Here is a 21,198-nt window from a genome sequence, read left to right as displayed (position 1 = left end):
GCAGGCCTTAACACTTATTAAAATGTTTCTTCCCAAGTTTCTCAATGTGTGCAATTTAATATCATGCATTAGTTACTTGCTAAGTATTCCTTACCTGCAGAAAGCTGAAGATAGTTACAATGAAAGAGTGTAGGCTGCTCTTTTTAGAGAGCATCATAGCAAATATTAAATATATATATACACACTCTGTGTTTTAATATAGTTTGGGTAAAAGTACCAACCTCATCCCAAAAAGCTGTTACTTTGTCCAGCTCAACCCCAGTGGTTGTTAGATTATACTCCAGAGCTTTATATTCTTTTTTCAGCAAGAAATCCTAGAAACACCATGAAAGCAGATGAAACAGTAAGGGACAAGGTCATATTGCACAAAGCAGTTTATATTTGCCTACACAGAGCACTAATATTTCTGGTGGCACTTTTGTACTACAGTGCCTTCAGCAAGAGGCATAAATATAAATTATACAACATTTTTGGATGCAGAAGGAAATGTTTTCGAGACTACCAACTCTTTCATTGCTAGTGAAAGCATAGTCATAAAAGTATTTGGTTTTGATTTAGAAAGAATATCAAAACTTGGCACTTGCTTTGCTTTCAGGACTCGTATCTGGCAAGGTCATCCCTCTGAGTTTAACCCTTTTCAAATAAAGCTTTGGTTTTGGAGTAAGATGTAGAAGGTTGTACTCTGGTAAACAGTGAAACAAAGCAGCTACATGCTGGTATCTCCTTTTTCCAAAACTGCGAGTTTAAAAGAGTTGGAATGATCTCTCCACCAACAAAAATAAAAGGCAGGTAACAATCCTGGCAAGTGCAGCACTGCAGCACTGATGCAGTGTAATTTCAAATGACACAAGTCAGCAACCCAGTGCTTGTGTTGCCTTTTGGGACAGCATTAGGAAATAAGAGTGAGGCTATGATAGTGTAGGAAAGGCAGCCTCTCTATTCCACTGTTTTATCAAGGTTATATAGCCTGTAGATGTCGTCTCCTCCAAATTCTACTTTTTTTTTTTTTAATTATGTGGAAGCAAATAGGTCTACATGGGCAATACAATGGAAAACCTAAGCAGACTTCTGGGGAAATCAGTTCTCAAGAGTACACTTGCAAATTTTCCAAGCAGAACAAGAAGAAGGGCTCTGTTGGCATAACAGTTAGGCAGCTGATTGAAAGGGCAGGAACTGAAAAACTGGAAGGTATGACACACATGGTTTATGAAAAAAAAATAAATTATAGCTATGCTTTCATAACAAAGTGGAGCATCCAGTGGAGCTCCTGGAGCAGTGATAGTCAGAAAAAGCACACTGATTCTGAAATATCATGGTCTAAAAAACATGTGAAAATACAATAACCCAGGGGATATACCTGGCCCGGTCAACTCTCTAAACTGATGAGGAAATTAAATCAGAGAGATGTGTGATTATTCTTATTTGTGTTTCTCAAGACTAGTAAAGGGCTTTGGTGTTCTGGGATTCTGTCCTGTCTGTCTATGGGGACTATACCGACCCTGCCACAGAGAGATGATGATTTATGGATTCTGGAGCACCCATTTGCTAATATCTCCAAAGACAAGCATTCAGTGAAGTGAGGGCAATGTTGTGACAACTGGGCTTGCCAGTTGTGACTGTGTCCAGGGCATTGGACACACTCTTCCAGGAAACAGGAGAGACAGGATACTTGCACTAATGCCCAGGGAATTGGAGAGCACAAGGAAAGCCTATAATGGAACCTAACAAAGCAGCCTTCTGAAGGTCAAATTGAAAGGTTTATGACTAGATTTCTTGAATTTCCTGCCCAGTTGAAAATAATAAAAATCCTGCACCTACTTCTTATTCTAGACTGAGGTTCAGACATCTGATTAATATCTTTAGGTTCTGTATTTGTTATTTTTATCACACTAAAAATAATAAAATCTGTGTTCTACAAGAAACCCCACATCTATAAATATGCAATGAAAAAGGTCTAAGGTCTCACCCCAAAATAGTGTAATAGAGTTCTCTTCCTAGGGAGTAATTTCAGAACAGCATGTAAAAAATATGGAGTTAATGAGAATCCACCCTGATTTTACTCTGCAGATAAGCCTCTCATGCTGGTAATGAGCAATTGATCTCAGTAGGTAAGGTGGGTAATAATTATTTGACTGGTACCTTAATTATGTTTGTTACTCATAATCAGTGAGATGCACATTTGCATAAAATTCACAGTCTCCTGCTGTTGTTGTCACAAATATCCAGAAAAACAGAAGATCTGTGACTGCAGCTCCTGGAAACCATGCTATATAAAACATGTACTAATTTTGAACTTCCTTTCCTGAAGGAAAAACATCTCTTAAGCACCACAAGTCATGATTTTATTAAGTTTCTTGTTCTACAATGAGAATAACTAATTAAATGTCACTGTTTCAAAAAAAAAAAAAAAGGCAGCAAGCAAGTAGCATGAGACTTGTGTGGTTATGCTGCCTGGGGAACAATATCAAGATTTATGATGACACTTCATGGTGTTTAGTCAAAGCAACATATATTCCAAAAGTCTGCATAAATGCTGTGTGCTTTTGCTGATCAGCTGACAAGATAACACGATATAAAGAATTGGCTTACGTACTTGGGAAGATTTTGGTCTATGCACGTACCTGTATTTTGTTTATTGCTCCAATTGAGTCATACCAGGTCTGTACAGAGCCGGGAAACTGCCTGGTCACTGTCATTCGAAGAACAATGCAGAAGGAAATGGTGGTAAAAATCTTTCGGAGAATAATTCCTTTAGTCACAGCATACGGAAGCACAGCTAAGAACACCACAAAAAAGCCTGAGAAGAAGAAGGCTGAGCTGTTGAAGTATCTCACATAAGCAGCTTTTCTGGTAAGCTTCAGTTCAGTTCTGTTAAAAAAAAAAAAAAGTACAAAAAATTAGTGTAGGATTTCGGAGTTTACGACTTACAAACTTTTTGGATGGAACTGTTGGCATAACAACTCAGAGGCTCACTCATCCTTCCTCTTTTCTAGAATTGCAGCAAAAAAAGTAAGACTCCCAATTATTTCTAAAAATCCTTAGAGTCGATAACAACTCAGAGGCTCACTCATCCTTCCTATTTTCTAGAATTGCAGCAAAAAAGTAAGACTCCAAATTATTTCTAAAAATCCTTAGAGTCAAATTTTGACATCAATGTTCAGAGATGTCAAACAAAGTAACAATAATCTGTCATGATTTACATACTGAATAAGCTGTAAGCCTCAACAATTCCTGGCACAACCAACCTCAAGCATCTAACACTGTGGTATGTGATGTACTCCCAGAAGCATCATCCCATACTCATTTAGATGCATAACTCCTCTAGAAAAAAATACTTTGAAATGCTAGATTTGCTTCATGTGACCATAAAAAACTTTACAATAGACAATCTGATTATAAGGTCATCTTCTTTTGCATGGCAAGCTACTAATGGCTTCACCTGTGAATTAAGGTGCTACTAAATCTCAGTTTGAAGAGGTGAAAGGCAGGGAGTCTGCTCTCCACCCTCCTTTCTCCATGGAAGCTCAGTCTACAGAGAAGCTGACGGACTCCTGTGCAGTCAGGAATGCAATCAGTGATTACTCCTAGCTGTTTCCACAAGGTCCATGCATCTTATAGCAAGCTATTAAATAAAAAGATAAATAATCCAGGGGATATAAATAATTCTCTAAGTTGATAGCTCTAACTCACAGTGCTGAAGATTTCTATTGCCTGTTCTCATTTTGATTCTGTTCAGTTCACATCCCCCAGGTGCCCTGCAGCTCAGTTTTTCCTGGACAGAAGCACCTCTGCTGCAGTGACAGAGCAGTTGCTCTCCTGTAAGAGCAATTAATTTGGGCTAGAAATGGTACAAGACCCAAGATGCCCATTCACTGGGCGAGCGCTGACCACTGGAATACTGTGGAGAAGTTTTCAGTCACATTGCTGATGGCAATATCTGGTGTTGCAAGGCTGAGCACCACAACATTTATGTGTCTTCTCATACTGACCCAGTGTCTGCATTTCTTGTTAAGTCTGTATTTCACAAGAGAAAGCTGAATAAAGTAGCCAGATGTGCATGTCACTACCATGACAGAGCTACTGCCTGGGAGAAAGGGCCATGTAAGTCCCTCCAGACCTTGTATGAAGCTGCCAGTGGCAGCACCCAATAGGGCTAACAAAGATTTTCGGAATTGGTGCTCATCCATTCCCACATAAATGTCTGGCTAGAAGCTATCAAAAATCTCCCCCAGTTCTGGAGAACACAGCCCTACTCCAAAGAAGGAGAATGAAAGCACTAACACCTTTTTCAGTAGCAGCAACAGACTGATGCAGCCACAAGCAAAAGTTTCCCAGCGGTGCTTCTGTCTGTGGTACAGGCTTGAAAGCTCTGTCTTGCTCTACAGGTCTTGCTGATGCAATATGGGTTCTTGAAAAGAGAGGTAAGGGACCCTACAAGCCTTGTGCATATACAGAGTGCAGACCAGTGCATGCCTGGTTTTGGAGTGCTGCTGCAGGGACCCATACTAATGCAAAAGCCCGAGATCCTTTTATTAATATAAAGATGTGTCTCTGCTGGCAAAGCACAGACACTTCCAGCCTTCACCTTCTCCAGTGCTATGCTATGGTTCAGAGGAACACTTTGGTGGGGTGGTTTCTTTACTTCTCTGAGTACATTGCACAGCCCATAAGAGTGAAGGTATTTAACAGGTTTATTCATTTTATATTATTTATTTATATTCATAACAGGTTTATTTAGGAACCTGTTATGAGCAATTATTTTCAGTGCAGACTTAAGAGGACACAGAGTAGACAGCCTGTATTGGTGTCTCTGAAGCTGATTAAACTGGCTTGTATGAGAAAATGCCAGCATGCAAAAATGGTTTTGTGATGACTGAGGTGTAACGCACTGCCTAAAACACAGACATGGCTTCAAACACAAGGTCTTGTTTCCTAGCATCTTAACACGCCAAATGACTGGGAGGTCCTGCAGAAGTGATTCCACAAGCTAAATTCAATTTAAAATTATATTCCTGGGTTGACTTGCTCTGGTGGTGTCTTCACCGATTGACCTGCTGGATGACTTAAATATGGAAGAATCATAGAATTAATTATATGTTGGTTTGGGTTGGAAGGGACCTTAAAGATCATCCAGCTGTAAGCAGGGACACCTTCCACTAGACCAGGCTGCTCCAAGCTACAACCAGCCTGACCTTGAACACTTCCAGGGATGGGACATCCACAGCTCTACGTGGCAACCTCTGCCAGTGCCTCAACACCCTCACAGGGAAGAACTGCTTCCTAATGTCTAATCTAAATCTACCCTCCTTCAGTTCAAAGCCTTTGTCCTATCACTGTGAACCCTTGCAAAACATCCCTCTACTAATTACTTGTAGACTCCCTTCAGGTACGGAAAGGCCATAGTAAGGTTTACCCAGTGCCTTCTCTGCTCCAGGGTGAAAAATTACAATTATCTCAGCCTTTCTTCATAGAAGTACCCTGATCTTGTAATATTGTTTGCATTCTTGTCTTTTAAAAATCCATGCATCATACAGTAAAAATTAACTCCAACATGACAAAATTTTCTATAAGTTATTACAGAAAATATAGCTAATAAAATAACAGTCCAATTTCCAGGTTTCTGCAACCAGTCTGTGGACTACAATTTATTTAATTAATTTCTAGAGGATTTGCTAGCATGATGTGTTCTCAAATTTCCTAAAAGCAATACATGTGACTAGTGACCTCAGGGGAATACTAAACTAGTTCCATCCTTGAGCTAGCACTCATGACCTGGATTTAGACTGAGTTTCTCTGATTGTTTATAGTAAATAATTACAAATTTTAATGGTAAAGAACACTTCACTTTCCCTGGATTGTCTTTCAGAAAGCAGCTGAACAAGAAGGTGTTTATGAAACAATATAATTTTATGTCTGTTATTTACATGATAATATGACACTTATATTTCTTATATTTTCCCAATCACACACCTGGCACAGAATTTTATTTCTCTGTAAAAGACTAAACAAACACACAGGACACATGGGAGAGTTTTCATGCAGTGTTACCCATCAATAAATATGTCACTTGTCCTCCCTTTCCCCTGAACTCCTTGCCAGTAACAATGACTTCCTCCTCACAGGTCTCAGCTAACTTTTACCTCCTTTCTCCTTCAGGTCTGGCAGTTACAGTTCAATCCTTATACCAATTGAGAAGATAAGCATTCCACAAGGCCATCTACAGACAATAAATGTTAATGTAAATGTGCAGGATAAATACATGAATCTAATTTACTCCTTTCAGAGATTGTATTCAAATTTTATAACCAGCTTTATTGCATTTCTCAGAAAATGGCTGCACAGGATTCATATTGTTTCCTCCACCACAGAATAGGGATGTCTGTTAAGCCTCAAGTAAGCGTCACAATGGGGCTTTTTATGATGAGGACAAGGCTGGCCAGAAACAAACACAGATCCCACAATTGTTTTACCTGTGCAAACTAACCACTGAAATATCATTATAACAAATGAGGAAGTAAATAAAAAAATAAAAAAAATCTCACCTCCATAGTAAACTTTAAAAAAAAAATGGGAGAAAACCTCAATCTGCAGTGTGGGAATGCATGGTTAGTTTATTGAGGATTAATAGTTGTTGCTTTACTTCTTAGCTAACATGACCGCAGGTGATGTTCATAGCCACCTAATATATTTTTTTTCCTGAGCACATAAAAAAAATTTGTGTAATAAATGAGTACACTTACTCACGGATGTTTTCAATCATTTTTTCCATTGCATCTTCCCAACAATAGGCTTTAACTGACTGTATATTTTCAATTATTTCTGAGGTGATAACAAGTCTCTCATTGATCTTTCCTGCTCTCTTATTCCTACAAAGTAAAAAAACAATAGGTCAATCTTCATCTTTTTAATCCTGTACAGGTAGCTTGTATCCTATTATGTCGTATGAAAACAGCTTCTATGTATGCCTCTTCTTAAAATGTTTACTTTAACAGAATTATTATGGAGAATATAGAAGAAATTATTAGAAATCAAATAATTGTTTTAAAAGCAGAAAATACAAACTAAAAATAATGCATCAAGTAACTATCAAGGAGTTTTAATTCTAAAAATTCTAGACTTAATGCTAAATCTAATTTTAACACTATTTACTCCATGTTAGACTTTCAACTTTTTTTCAATTTTTTTTAAGTTTAGACACCTGCTCCTAAATATGTGAAATTTTGTCTGTAACTTTCCCTACACAGAAAACACTCTTTGAATTAATCCTATGTAATGTCCTAACCAGAGTCCTTTTATCAGGTGGTATAAACTTCTTAAAACAAATATGTTTCAGGAAAATATCTTGAAATATTTTAAAACATTCGTGTCACCTGTACTTCATCATCATTTGTCCCAGCCAGGCTTGGAATAAGACCATGACTATTAGAAAAGCAAGTCCAGAAAATGCAGAAGCTTCTAACATATCCCAGAGCAATCCCATCAGCAGTGCCACTTGTAATGGTGCAATCCATACAAAATGAGCCAGAGCAAGACCCTATGGAAGGCCACAGAAGAAAAAAAATAATGAAAGTTAGAAGTGTGCACTGAAAAGTACATGAAAAGGAAGTAGTTAAAGTGACACTTTGAAAAAGGTAGTGAAGAATGGTACAAATATTTCCAGTAGAAAAACAAGTTTATAAAGGAGGACTTGTGATCCTGAGCACATAGCATTCTGGGTGTTAATTATGTGACAGTGCAGCAGTACATATACATTCCATGCCTAAACTTTGATTTTTCTAAGGCCAAATTCAATCTGCCGCTGTCTCTTTGTTATGTATATGAGGAAAAGTCACAGCTTTGTAAAAGTAAACGGAATTTGGCATCAATGCTGGCTTTTTCAACCACTGTAAGATGAGAAAAATCTTGTAAGAATCTTCTGAGAGTGTTTTAATCTGACATAGAAGGCAAATGTTTCTTTGGTGATGAGATGACTGTTGTATGAACACAACTGGCTCAATGCAGTTCTCATTCAGGAGACTTTGGAGTGAATCCCATGATCAGGTGCACAGGGTCTGCATCGCTGCAGCTGCGCCGCTGCAATGACAGACCACTTGTCTTAGCTTGTGCAGCACCAGCTGACATTACTCTGTACAGTCATGCAGTGCTTCAAGTAAATACACCCTGCAGTTCCAGCCAAGTGTCCACAGCCTCTCTGATCTTGTCTTTCACGGGAGGCAAATCTTATAGTACCAAAGGGCCAACTAAACACACACGAGGAACAGAAGTTCATAGAGTTTCCAGTTCCTAAAGGCGTTAGCGGGGATTTGCTGCAGTCTCTAGCAAAAGAGAAGTTTTACAGAAGACTCTCTAAGATTTTCTAAGGCAGGTGTCTAAGACTTCCTACCACAGTCTTAAATGAGCAATCCCTTTTTAGTGGACTGGGTAATAATAGGAATAAGAGGTTAAACCTCATCGCTTGTTCAGTGACAGAAATGGACTGAATCACCTTAGTAAAAAGATACAGTCATGAGGAAGTGGGATGTAAGGACTGAACCAGCAAGTTCTATGAAACCAACTGTTTAACAATCTTAGTCTCACTGGACTGAAGAGCAAACATGTTTTTATGATGTCACTGCTTTTTAGGTTTCCTCTTCTAATCAGCATAGGAGACAAAGAATGTCATAATTATCAGAATGAGCATTTCTATGACTATGTGCCAACACATTTTCTTAAGGTAATGAATGAGTATTTATTCTACAATGAGCAATCAGGACAGTTCTCCATTTAAGCTCCTTCCTTCCTTAATATCTGTCATGAACAGCTTGACATTTGTATTTGATGGATCATCATGTGAATTAAACAACTGATGACGCACCTCATCAAATTTGTTCAGATTGTTGGAAAGAAGACTGACCAACTGTCCAGTACTTATTTTATCTAGAACTCTGCTTGACAGTTTGAGGATCTGTAAAAGAAAACAAAACCATAGAAAAATTGTCATGCAAGTTATCTCCATAAAACACAATAAATAAAGATAAAAATTATAAGCAATGATGCAGTAGTATAATTAATAGTGCACTTATTTGTTTATGCTATAAAGAAAGTCTCATTAAACTTGTTATTTATGTCCCTTGAATTCAATATAGCCATTAAATTGCTTTAAAAATATTGATGTATTGACTTAGTCCTTGTTTTCTGTTGAATATTTTATGGATATAGATATATATGCAAATGCAAGTTTTAATTAAGTACACATGCTGTGTGCTGCTGTGCATCCTCAAAAATCTCCTACTGTTGCCTCTCTTGACAAATATTTTTGAAAGATGCTTTCACAGTGAGCTTTATACTAGAATAACTAACATGTTTGTTTAAATTATCTTCTTTGGGTATTGGTAAAACAAAGAAACTTTTCAAATCTTTGTATTTTTAAGCCTGTGATGGGTCAGTATCTGTTGATTCTTCATACTATAGCAATTTCACACTACCATTCAAACTCAGTCCCCTTAATGCCACATTTATTGTTTAAATCTTCACCTCTAATTCTCTTTTGAAGATATTCTTTGGCCACCAGCATGTTATTCTTCCTCTGCAGTACATATTTTTAACAGGATAAAACAATTAATGCATCTCACCACATATGCAGCAAGTGTGAACTCAGAAAGGCTGATTTAGTCAAACCAGCTGCAGACAGGTATTTAATTCTTTGGACTGGAAAACTGAGAGCTGTCAGAAACTGTTAGCCACATTATTCTTCCATGTACTTAGCGTACCTTAACAAAACTATCAATCTTTCAAGCAACTAGCCTAAAAGTTACACAGACTACAGACAGAGGCTTGGCTTTGGGTGTAAATGAAACAATTACCTTCTTATAAATCAAGCTAAACATAGCTATCCTCATTTGCATTCCGATATGATGAAGACCAAATATAGCAGGGTGTATAAGCAGTGTTCTCACAAAAAAGAGGAGGCACAAGCCAATGCCCAGGTAGTAGGCTATGGATCTTTCATTAGAGTTGTCTGGATCATAAGAAGCTATTATTCTCCCCAGCAGAAGGGGTTGCACAGATTTGGTGACTTCCTGTAGAGAGAAACAAGAAAAGTAATTTTGGTCAGCAGTTGGTTCACTTTTTTCAAAATGGCTAACATTTCAATTCAAAGTCCCACCAAATGAGATTTGAAGCCTTATATCTTAAATGAGGAAGCCAGGCCTGTTTGCTCTGCAAACCACAGAAAACTGCAGTAATTGCACAGGAGAACAGACAACTCACTGCTGTCTAAGTCTGTGATGCTCCTGCAGCTGCACCAAAGCAAATCTGGCTCGTAAATTTTGTTTGATCATTTTCCACAAAACTGACAACTGAGGTTAGCTTCCACATTTACTTTACAGAGTTGTAATGGATTAGCCATATCATATGACTGAATCTAGTTTATCAGGCTCGACCTCTGTTTTGGCCCTAGGGAGCAGTTCTCACTGCACTTTACTGGACTTACAGAACAAGGGAAGCCTCAGAATTACCAAAATGAACGCTACCATTCTCACAAGACAGTGAGAATATAGCCAAAACAAAAATAAATGGAAATTGGAACAGAATAGAAGTATAAATATTTGGATCATCTACTCAACAGTTCTAGACAGTGTATCCAGTTTTGTAACAAAAGCAGGAGGAGAGGAAGTAAATGGTAGGGGAGGCAAATTTAATAAAGGTCCCAGAGAGAAAACAGTCTCTCCTACATTGGAGGCCCCAGCACTTTCCATCCAGGGATGAGCAACAGGATAGAGAACCAGGGTAGGAGAGGAGAAAGAGGTGAGATCAAACCACTAAACTACAAGGTATCCAAATGATTTGCTAAAGCCCTGACTTTACTTTAGTCTGCCATTACATTTGTCCTCAAACTCCTTTTCCATTGTAATTAAACCCCATCAGTGTTACCTCACCTTTGCCTTCCATTTCCCTCCCTGCCTCATCATTCTCATACTTTCACTCCTCTAACTTCATTCTTTTCCATCTCTGCCTCTTGCCTTTCCTTACCCAGTCTTTCCCAAAGAACTGCAAAAATCACCTGTGTGCTGTGGTTAACCTTTTGCTTCATCTATTGAAGTTTAATAAAGGTTGCCAACCACTCAGAACCATGAGCTTCAGAAGGACATGAAGAAGGATGTGCTCCTTTGCTTCACTGTTACGATCAGTTTAAAAACACATAGTGCTATGAATTTGTATGCATCTCCTTCTTTCTGTTGTGTTGCAGCAGAAAGCATGTGATACTTCCAAAGTAACAAGACATTACTGAATTCTTCTGTACAGTGATGTGTTAAATTCTGCCAAAAATTTACCAGTACTGCCTTCCAGATGAAAACCATGCAGACCACCATGGAGACTCAGAGAAGGCAACTGGTGAAGTTCAGCTATAATTAAAGTTCTTCTGTGATAAATAGCTTGGAAAAATCCCCTTTAGTTTTTTGGTTTTTTTGGTTTTTTTTTTTTTTCTCCTTTGGGTTCTCTTATACAAAAGCAATCACAGGTACTTCTATAACCTGGACTGTAATCCCTTCTGAATATTACTGTTGGTGGAGCTGATATTCATTGTTCACTTTTTCCACAGAAGAGGTAGAATTTTACATCTCAAACAGCATACCTGTACGATGTGCTACATTACCCAAGTTACTCACTCTGCTGTGAATCTGGAGCCAGCTTTGACAAAGACTTCAGTGTTATTAGTGGACAAAGGGAGGAGTGTTTATTAAAAAACACGACCCAAGACAGCTGTGCTTAGACCATATGCATCCCAAAGCATTGAACAAAGACTCTCCAAAACTCATAAAATACAAAACAGTCACCTCTCAAGGACAATACGGTCCTGGAGATTCCAAGATAAGCTTTTATATATCAGCTTAAAATAGCAACATTTTTTTTGTGTGTTTACTTTTATTCCAGTGAAAATGACATGTTCTGCTGCTGTGTTTGTTGTGACTGTAAATGTATTGCATACATCAAGCTTGCTGGAAAGAAAGAAGATTTACAGACTAGAATAGTGGCTGGCAACAAGCCAAGTCATACGCTACCTCATGGGGCATAAAAGTCCACTGGTTTACAATGGAGATTTATCTGCTTACTTATCAATTATCTAGTCTACATACAAATCAAAGCAGAACTGCCTGGTTTTCATTTCTCCTCTTGTAAATTCGAAACTACCCACTGATATAAATATGCATAAACTGATTAAAACAACCTGCCTAAAAAAAGAATGGAATTTGTACACCTAAGAGAAAACTCAGTTTTCAAGATTCATATTTTGCCTTTGCCTGTCCTTATTCTCCCCTTTGCATTCATCATAGGCCACTGAGAAACCCGTAAGTGTCCACTTCACAGTAATATTAATTAAAAGAGTAAAGATCTGAAGAGAAATGAGATTATGACACAGCATATTGTGCTAATCTGACCTGGTATGATTATTCTTATGCAACAACAACTTTTATGTTACATGTATCCCCCATATGTTCAAACACTCTGCATTTGAAGACAATAATGCACATCTCTTCTTTGGCGTATGGCCAAGAGGCACTTCCCTCCCTGCCTCCTCACTCACACGCGTGACCCATATGCAAGAACTTCAGGAAATCCTCATTAGGGTCCCCTGGGATATGATACTAAAACCCCTTCTAAGTTAATGTTAGCAGCTGTTGTGCCCGAGTGGAAATATAAATTTCATGGCAATAAATATAAGACAAAAATACAAATAGAATCCAATTGATCCTCACAGCAAAGTACCTAGTTGGCTAGGTGGTGTCAAGCTAAAAAGCAAGATTTTTGTTTCACCACCATAACAACTTTTCTTTAAATTGTAGGACTCATATTCTGACAGGGTGAAGGATGGAAACCACCTCAAACAGCAGGGGAGCAGATACATTAAATGCAGTAACCCAATGTGCCTAACATAACACTGTTTATGAGGGGGAGTTGTAGGGGGCCAGAGCACAAGTGTCCACCCTGCAATAACATCATTACCTACAGGGACAAGGCAGAGATGGAAAAAAGGCTGGACCTAATGAGAGCAAAGCTGTGATGCCAGCTGAAAGGACAACTCCACAAACAGCAGGGATGTCAGCACACTTTAAACCACCGTCCAAGAAAGATGCCATGAAAACAGCTCAGAGATTAGACAAGAAAAGAGCTGAAAGGAAAATGAAGTTCAAAAGAACGCACAACTTGGTTACACCTATGCCAGTACGGCACAACATCCTGTCCCCTTTCAAATTTATGGCAAAGCTCCCATTAATTTCCGTGAGCAAGGCCTGCAAAGAACACCAACAGCTTTAGGAGCAATTTGGTTTTTTTACAATTCCTCTTTCAATAAAACCAAGTTGCTTTAAATAAAAAGAACACTAATGATAATACAATCAAGAATTTAACTAAGATTTAATCTTTCCCTGTTCATAGTGTTAGGTGCAGATTCGTTTAAATACTACGAGTTTAATTGCACACATCTGTGATTTCTTAAAGAAATAAAAAATAAATAAAAGAACCAAAACATGCACACAACCAAAGAATATGACTCAAAAATCCTGCAGTCTTGTTTTGTTCTCACCCTGTCTAAAATTGTACTCCATTAAAAATTGCATAAGAAGAAATCAGCCCTGTGCATGCACGCCCACACACATTGCCTCAACTTTGGGAAAGAGTGTTATCCTCAAGAGTGCCTGCTAAAGACACTGCTTAACTTTTAGCAGGAATGCATCAGTGCAAAGGTTCTGGCTGGCAGACTGCAGGAACAGCCATCACAGTGCATGGTAGGCTACTTTTGAAGAACTGTTTTGTTGTCGGTGGGTTTTTTAAAAGCAAACCTATCATGAATAAGGAGTTGCTGGTTTGGTGAGTAAAAGAAAATCTAAAGGCAGTAGTGAGATCACAGGAACACATAAAAGACGTGATTGAGTAGGGGTCTGCAAATACAAGGTGTCATCCCAAAGAAGAGCTGACAAAAGTGATAAAGGAGTAGAGAGAGAACAGTTACCATGCTGCTCCTTACGTAGTAAGAGGCCCTGTCCTAGACTGCCTTACCTGGACAAAGACAATCCAGTACCTAAAGGGCATCCTCCTGGCACTACACTACCCCCTGCATCCAGCAAAGAATGGAAACTCTCCTTAGCCCTCCTTTTGCTGCCAGTGTATTTATAGAAACCTTTTTTGTTGTTTTTTTTTTTTTTTGTTTGGTTGGGTTTTTTGGGGGTTTTTTTTTTTTTTTTCTGTCTTAAACTGCAGTGCTCAAATTTAGTTACAATTTGGCTTTAGCCCTTCTAATTTTCTCCCAATATAACTTCACAACATCCTTTTAGTCCCTGGCTGCCTGTCCTTCCTTACAGAGGTGACGCGCTCTCTTTTTCACTACTAAATCACAAATTTGTAAGTAACGCAGATATTTAATGTGCATATTGGTTAACAGCAATTTTCAGATTTACAGTATGGCTACACATACCTAGTGAGACACCATTAGCATAAATTATTTTCACAGCTCTTAACCCCTGTGATAGGATTGTCAAACAAACAGGTGGCATTTGGTAAGTCAACGTAATCCTATCTAACATGTTGGAAAGGTGATAAACATAATCAGTTCAGGCTTTCACATCAAGCCCCTGATCACACACTTGGGAGCACTCACAGCACTAGAAACATTTAAAAACTATTAATATGTATGTTTTAAAGATACTAAGGTATTATCAGAAAATATTTTTTTAAATAAAAATACGTCTCTGTATTTATCACCTTTGTAAGTAATACACAGAGGAAAAATCTGTAGCTGTTCACAATACTCCGTATTAATTTAGCAGTCCCTAAAACTTGGATCTATTTAAGGAACACTAAAATCTTAATGAAGAGGAGAATAATTCTTACCCCTAAATATAAAATTATTCCATAGAACATAAATTTCCAGAAAAAACATCGTCGAAGAGCATTAATGAGTTTAGGTTTCTTCTCTGAAGTTGCCAGCTCTCTGTCCCATTCTCTGAAAAGAAACCAAAACCGGAACTATTAAGTTGTATGAGCAAATACATGAGTCTATGGCTGTGACATACTTCAATTCATTCAAATATATATGGGGAGATTTAGCTAAGGTGGCTAATGAAAGAAAGCTTTGCAGAGACCCTAAGAATCTGGCCTTCATGGACTTGATAGATCCCTAAGAATCTGGCCTTCATGGACTTGATAGATCAATTAAAGTTCAAACCCCGTTCAGCCACATATTTGGTAGTTTTAAACACTCAGTCATACATCACCCTGCAGGGAATTATTTCATGAAAAGGTCACATTGTATGTTTTAAAGAAACCTGCTGTACTTAAAACCGGAGTACAATAATAGGCAAATAAACATTTTGGAGCTCTTCCAGTTTGCAAAAAAGCACCAACAAAGCATAAAAAATGTGACTTTTCTATTACACAGCACTATTTGAAACTTTGTTGCTGGGACAATAACTTTCTTTTCAATAATAAATTGTGGACCAGAAGCAATGCTGTATACAGAGAATACATGTTTTGTCAAAATTCAATTCACAGATTAAAACGCTCCAGAAAATATCCTCAACTAACTATTTTATCAAATTTTCAACAGAATATTAGATAACCAGAATATTTCATTTATAAACTACCAAAACACATTTAGCATACCAACGTTCTCTATAAATTCCCCTGGTTTGTATTGGTGATGGAGAGACGGGGACACCTGAGCTGGATCAGAAGCCGATTTTTATTGAGAATACAAAGTGTTTACCTATGGTTTTACGGGTATGGTACTTATATAGGATTCTATTTTTGGTAACAATTTCCCATTGGTTACATATTCTTCAGGACATCAGTTAGGTAATCATGACAAAGTTTTGTAACATGTTTCTTGGTCACCCAGGGAGCAGTTATCTCTGACTGTCTCTCCCATGGTTTCTGCTCAATCAGGCCTAAGATATCAGGCTGTTTTATCTGTTCCATTTTACTCTCTGTCTTATCTCCCATAGATTGGAATACTTATTCCACACCGCAATTAAAATTGACTGGATTGGCACAACAGTGCAGATGTAAGCTGCCCTGGATCATCAGTGAAAGCCACAATGTCAGTTGGTGGAGAGGGAATGGGTTTTGGCACCTCTGATGTACGAGTTAGTCACAAGTGCAGCACAATTTCTAAATTAGGACCCACTGAAATTGGGTAGAGTGGAACCTAAATGACGAAAGTCAGAGTGTGATTTCTGCAGAAACAATTAGTCAGTCAACAGTGGTATCAAAGGAATTAAGAACGTTATTTCGTTGAAGAAAAAATAAACCAAGGTTTTACAAGGTTATTTTGGGAAGAAAGAACAGCATTCCTGCTGTCTCCTTTTTCAGGGAACCAACATTGACACTCTGAGTTTAGCCCCGCTCATCACCTTGAAATTGTGCAGGAACTGCTGCTCCAGCTGGATCCCTACAAATCTATGGTGCCTAATGGGATTCGTACAAGAATCCTCAAAGAGCTGGCTGATGTCATCGCAAAATCCCTCTCAATGATTTTTTAGCAGTCTTGGGAATCTAGAGCAATCCCAGCTGACCAGAAAACATTGTCCCAGTTTTCAAGAAGGGGAAGAAGGAGGACCCCAGAAAATACAGGCCTGTCAGTGTCACTTCAGTGCCCAGTAAAACTATGGAGATTATTCTGGGAGGTGTTGAAAAACACCTGAAAGACAACGCAGTCATTGAACCTGAGGGAATGGCCTGAAGTTCTGTCAGGGGAGATTTAGGTTGGATATTATGAAAAGTTTCTTCACCCAGAGGATGGCTGGTCACTGGAACGGGATCCCTAGGGAAGGGGTCACAGCACCAAGCTTCTAACTCAGGATATTCTGTGATTCTGTGATCAATGGCAGATATCACAGGTACCTGTATATCATTTAGACCATCTAGTAATTTAGACCATCTAGGTTGTACATCTGCACCAGGGATCACAGTCATGTCCAAAGTACAACTGTGTGCAATCAGCTTGCACCCTACACTATTTAAATATTTAATCCCAAAGCTTCATAATGAAAATTGCATTGTGATTCCTGAAACAAATTTTCATACCTTTCCAGTTTTTCAGAAAGATTATCAGCAGAGTCTGCAGAAGGGATTTGATAAATATCTGAGAGCTCCAACCGTCGTCTGTAACCCTTTTTCAAAATTGGGTTTGTCCATCTAAGCAAATATTGAAAAAAAAAAAAGTTAGAATTAAAAGTATTATAGCATTAATTCTGGAGTTGCTTTGTCTCACCCTGAATATTTTCTCCACAACATCCAAATATGTCTAAGTGCACATGCATTCACATACACACACATATATGACCCAATATAGTGCAGCCCTGCATTATATTTACAAAACTATATTGACAAATATAATATTAAAAGAATAATTGTGAAACTCCTGCATTTTTTAAGTTTTGAGGTTGGATCATGCCCCAAACTTCCTACTGAGTCAGCAGGAGACAAATGAACAGAAGATTGAAACCTTTGTACTGTATTTCCAAATATGCTATGTGCTATGTCCATAAAAATGAATAATAAATCAGAACTATAGTAAAGTGGCCATGTAAGTTTCATTCCTATCTGCTCTGCTCTGGGGAGACCCCTCCTGGAGTACTCAGCACAGGAAGGACAGGAACCTGCTGGAGCAAGTCCAGGGGGGGCCACAAGGAGGATTAGAAAGATGAAAGATGGAGCACCTCTCCTCCCTATGAAGAAAGGCTTGGAGAACTGAAAGTGTTCAGCCTGGGGGAGAGATGGCTCCAGGGAAATCTTAGAGCAGCCTTCCAGTACCTAAAGTGGGCCTCCAGGAGAGCTGGAGAGGAACTTTTAACAAGGCCATGTAATGACAGAACAAGGGGAAAGGGCTTTAAACTGAAAGAGAGCAAGCTTAGATCAGATACTAGGAAGAAATTCCTTACTGTGAGGGCAGCCAGACACTGGAACAGGTTGTCTAGAGAAGCTGGGGATGCCCCAGACCTGGCAGTGTTCAAGGTCAGGTTGGATGCAGCTTGGAGAAGCCTGGTCTATTGGAAAGTGCCCCTGCTCATGATAGGGGGGTTGGAACCTGGCAATCTTTAAAATCCCTTCCAACACAAGCCATTCCGTGATTCTATGGCATCTTACATTGCAATGTGCACTTAACACAAATATTGCACAGGACTCCTCTTAAGATCTTCATTGTGTCCATTATATACACATATTTTGCATTTGTTTTTTCAAATTTCATGTTTAAAATTTTAATACCAATTTATAGGGCATGCTGAGACAAAACAAAGTAGCAAAAGGCTACTCCAAATGGCTACACTGCAGAGAAAACCTTTATAAGCCATTACTAATTTTATCAAACAATTCAGTTCTAAAAAGGCCTATGATTCCCCAAGGATCAACTTATATAAAATTTTTCACCAGATTCTGTTCAGAAATCTTTTTGAAAGCAAAGGACTAGATCAAAACATAAAAACTGTTTTGGACTAGTGGTGTATACTAATACAGTAGTATTTTGAAACTACTTGAATTTCTGCTTTACTGTCATCAATAAAAAATATTTCCTTAAAAAAAATAAAGTGCCTGCAAAATAAGTAGCTTGTGGTTGATTGCTGTCATACTTCCATATGTAAACCAGAGTTTGTAAAAAACCCAGCATGGTTCATGATTATGATAAAATTCAGCAAATCCTCAATAATTTCAAAATTTTAGTTTTAAACTGTGTTTGTATATAACAACTAAAAAAACACAAAACATTTGCAATAACATTTTCCACAGTCACTCAGAAAATGCAAACAGTTTACTGGACATGCTTACCTGTATGCCTGTAAGAACATAAGTCATACACACAAAGTAATTCACATTCTCAATTGCAGCCTCTGAAGGTGCAAAGAAGTTGATACAAAGGTAAAAAAACATCATTGAACACTACAAAAGTGCAAAAAGACTTTAACACAACAGATGAAAACTATTTGTGTGCAACTGTGCGTACACACATGCACAATTTGACATTTATTTTAGTGAAGTTATGAATTGCATGAGACACCAGTCTATAATCCCCACAGTTCAGGAAAGCACCAAGATATTTCCCAAGTGCATGGTTATATCATACCCACTGCAAAGAGAACATGCTCTAAGAAACTGAAGGAGTATCTTTCGTTTTTGCAATAATAGTATGGTTTCAGGTGAATCATATGACTTCGAGCTCAGTCTTCCACACCACTGTAGCTGAGAAATAACAAGAGATTCATGGTACATTATAGGAAGAGAGTTAGGAGAGTCCACTTTGGAGAGTCATTGGACTCTTGTTTTACCATTTGGAGATAATAAAACACCCATAAACTTTACAACTACTGGAAACAGGAGACAATATTTTTCAGGGATAAAATGGATTAGAAGAAAACCTTTGGATTTCACATAACACTTACATGAAAGTCTTTCATGATTACTGCAAATGGTACATCAGGTACTGATTTTTATTTTACCAGCTCCTGAAGACAGAAAGGACCAGTTGCTATTGGCTTCGTGCACACCTTGTGGAGAACTGGCTAATCCTAGTCATTCAGGAACAGAAACTTTCATTAATTTCTGTTCTCAGCTTCCCCGACGTCCTGTGTACGTAGATATTTCAGTAATGACGGAATGAATACAAGTTATGGGACACTAAACCACTACTGCAGCTAATGCAAGGAAGTAACAGTACTTCCTAGGCAACTTCTTTAATTCACAACACTGTAGCTAAGTAATAACCTTCCTAAGCCCCTTAATAATGCTTTGAGACTGCAATAAAAAGTGCTTTGCAGTTTCACTTTGTGTGTTTTGAGAAAACATTTTTTATTGCACTGTTTCCCTCCACACATTTGATTTTATTTATAGTTTTGATTAGCACCTACCCTGGCATTTTGCCACAGCCTGAACTAACAAAATGTGACTGCATTTAGAAAGAGAGTGGAGTGGCTGTATTATCATTTGGGGAAGGCAGCACGCTTAGCAGATCTACTGGACTTCTAGAAATGACTCTCATTTTACTCTGTGCTTAACTCTGTGTTAACCAGCTGCATTTATCATTGCCATCAAAATTATGTGATCCCTAAACTACCCTCCTTTCCCAAGTCAGAGCTTGATACAGACTTATGCAGTCCTCATCTACATCTCACTGCTCATCACAGTAGCTGTGACTGTGCTGGATAAACTCCTCCAGCCAGCTAAAGGAGCTGTGCTGCCTCCTTCCCTGGGAACCTCCTAGTCTGCAGCCAGCTTCCTTCTGCAAGCTGCTGGCAGGGCTTGCACAGAAAGGTTCATCTCCCAGCTGCCCTGGCCTTGCTTGAAGTCCCACCCTAACTAGATCTGGCCAATTTGTGAGCTGTGCCAAGTGGCTTCAGGTTGGAGTGGTAATTGTGGGAGGAGCCGGCCTGACATGTGGTGCTTGTCTCCAGGTGGATTTTCAACAGCTGCTTGAGTTGTGCAGTCAAGAACTGCGGGAGGCAGTTTGTGTTTTGTTGAAAGGAATATACTAGACCTAAGCCACACAAATATCTCATGAAAATAAATTTTTTGCCAGATTCCCATAGCATTCCTATAGCCATTATGTTCTAGATTCTTTGCAAAGATTTGAAATGCAAAGGGACTGTGAATTTACTTTAATTGGCAATATAATCTGTAGTTATCCATGTTTCCATAACACTAGGTGACATAGCTCAGTTAGAGTTGTCAATGAATATGGCTCTTCTTTTTTTTGGCTTATTGGAAACAATTTGTCGGCGTTAATGCTGAGGTTTTTCCTGAGGTGGTTGAGAAATTTATTCTGAAAGGAAGGGAGCAAGAAAGAAGGGAAACAGATTGGCTTTACAGCATTATGTTAGCAAATGCCATCGGATTACTCGCTGGCATTTAGTGAAGCCTTTCACAGAGAAACCTGTAGTGCTGTGAGAGTTTTGCCACTAACTAGGAATGTTATTATGGTACACACGTATGAAACCCAGCAGGGAACAAGTTTCAAGGATGTACAGTAGGAAAGAAGAAAAGAAGGCAAGTCCCACATCAATTATCTACTGCCTGTAGTAAAACACACATGATGAAATTGATAGGTAAATATCATATATATAACATACTGTTTGGTAGATTTCTAATGATCATTTCTTTGTCATTTACTTAAGCAGTATGCAACAGGTTTCATGTTACAGGTATTGCTTTCTACCGCATATTCAGACTCAT

General features: G+C 38.4%; 1 protein-coding gene across 1 annotated transcript in view; it reads right to left on the bottom strand.

Annotated features, from left to right (window-relative positions):
• The window catches only part of CFTR (CF transmembrane conductance regulator), an 87,569-nt gene that overhangs the window by 57,924 nt on the left and 8,447 nt on the right, over nucleotides 1–21,198 (bottom strand). The window contains exons 2-9 of the mRNA XM_041471591.1: nucleotides 17,062–17,172; nucleotides 14,869–14,980; nucleotides 9,843–10,058; nucleotides 8,855–8,944; nucleotides 7,371–7,534; nucleotides 6,741–6,866; nucleotides 2,622–2,868; nucleotides 222–314 (exon numbers count right to left, since the gene is read on the bottom strand). Of these exons, the coding sequence (XP_041327525.1) occupies nucleotides 222–314; nucleotides 2,622–2,868; nucleotides 6,741–6,866; nucleotides 7,371–7,534; nucleotides 8,855–8,944; nucleotides 9,843–10,058; nucleotides 14,869–14,980; nucleotides 17,062–17,172 (1,159 nt within the window). The remainder of the gene's footprint in view (nucleotides 1–221; nucleotides 315–2,621; nucleotides 2,869–6,740; nucleotides 6,867–7,370; nucleotides 7,535–8,854; nucleotides 8,945–9,842; nucleotides 10,059–14,868; nucleotides 14,981–17,061; nucleotides 17,173–21,198) is intronic.

This window comes from Pyrgilauda ruficollis, unplaced genomic scaffold (genome assembly GCF_017590135.1).
Source record: "Pyrgilauda ruficollis isolate IOZ18807 unplaced genomic scaffold, ASM1759013v1 scaffold27, whole genome shotgun sequence".
Lineage (NCBI taxonomy): Eukaryota > Metazoa > Chordata > Aves > Passeriformes > Passeridae > Pyrgilauda > Pyrgilauda ruficollis.
This window is presented reverse-complemented; position numbering and strand designations above follow the sequence as displayed.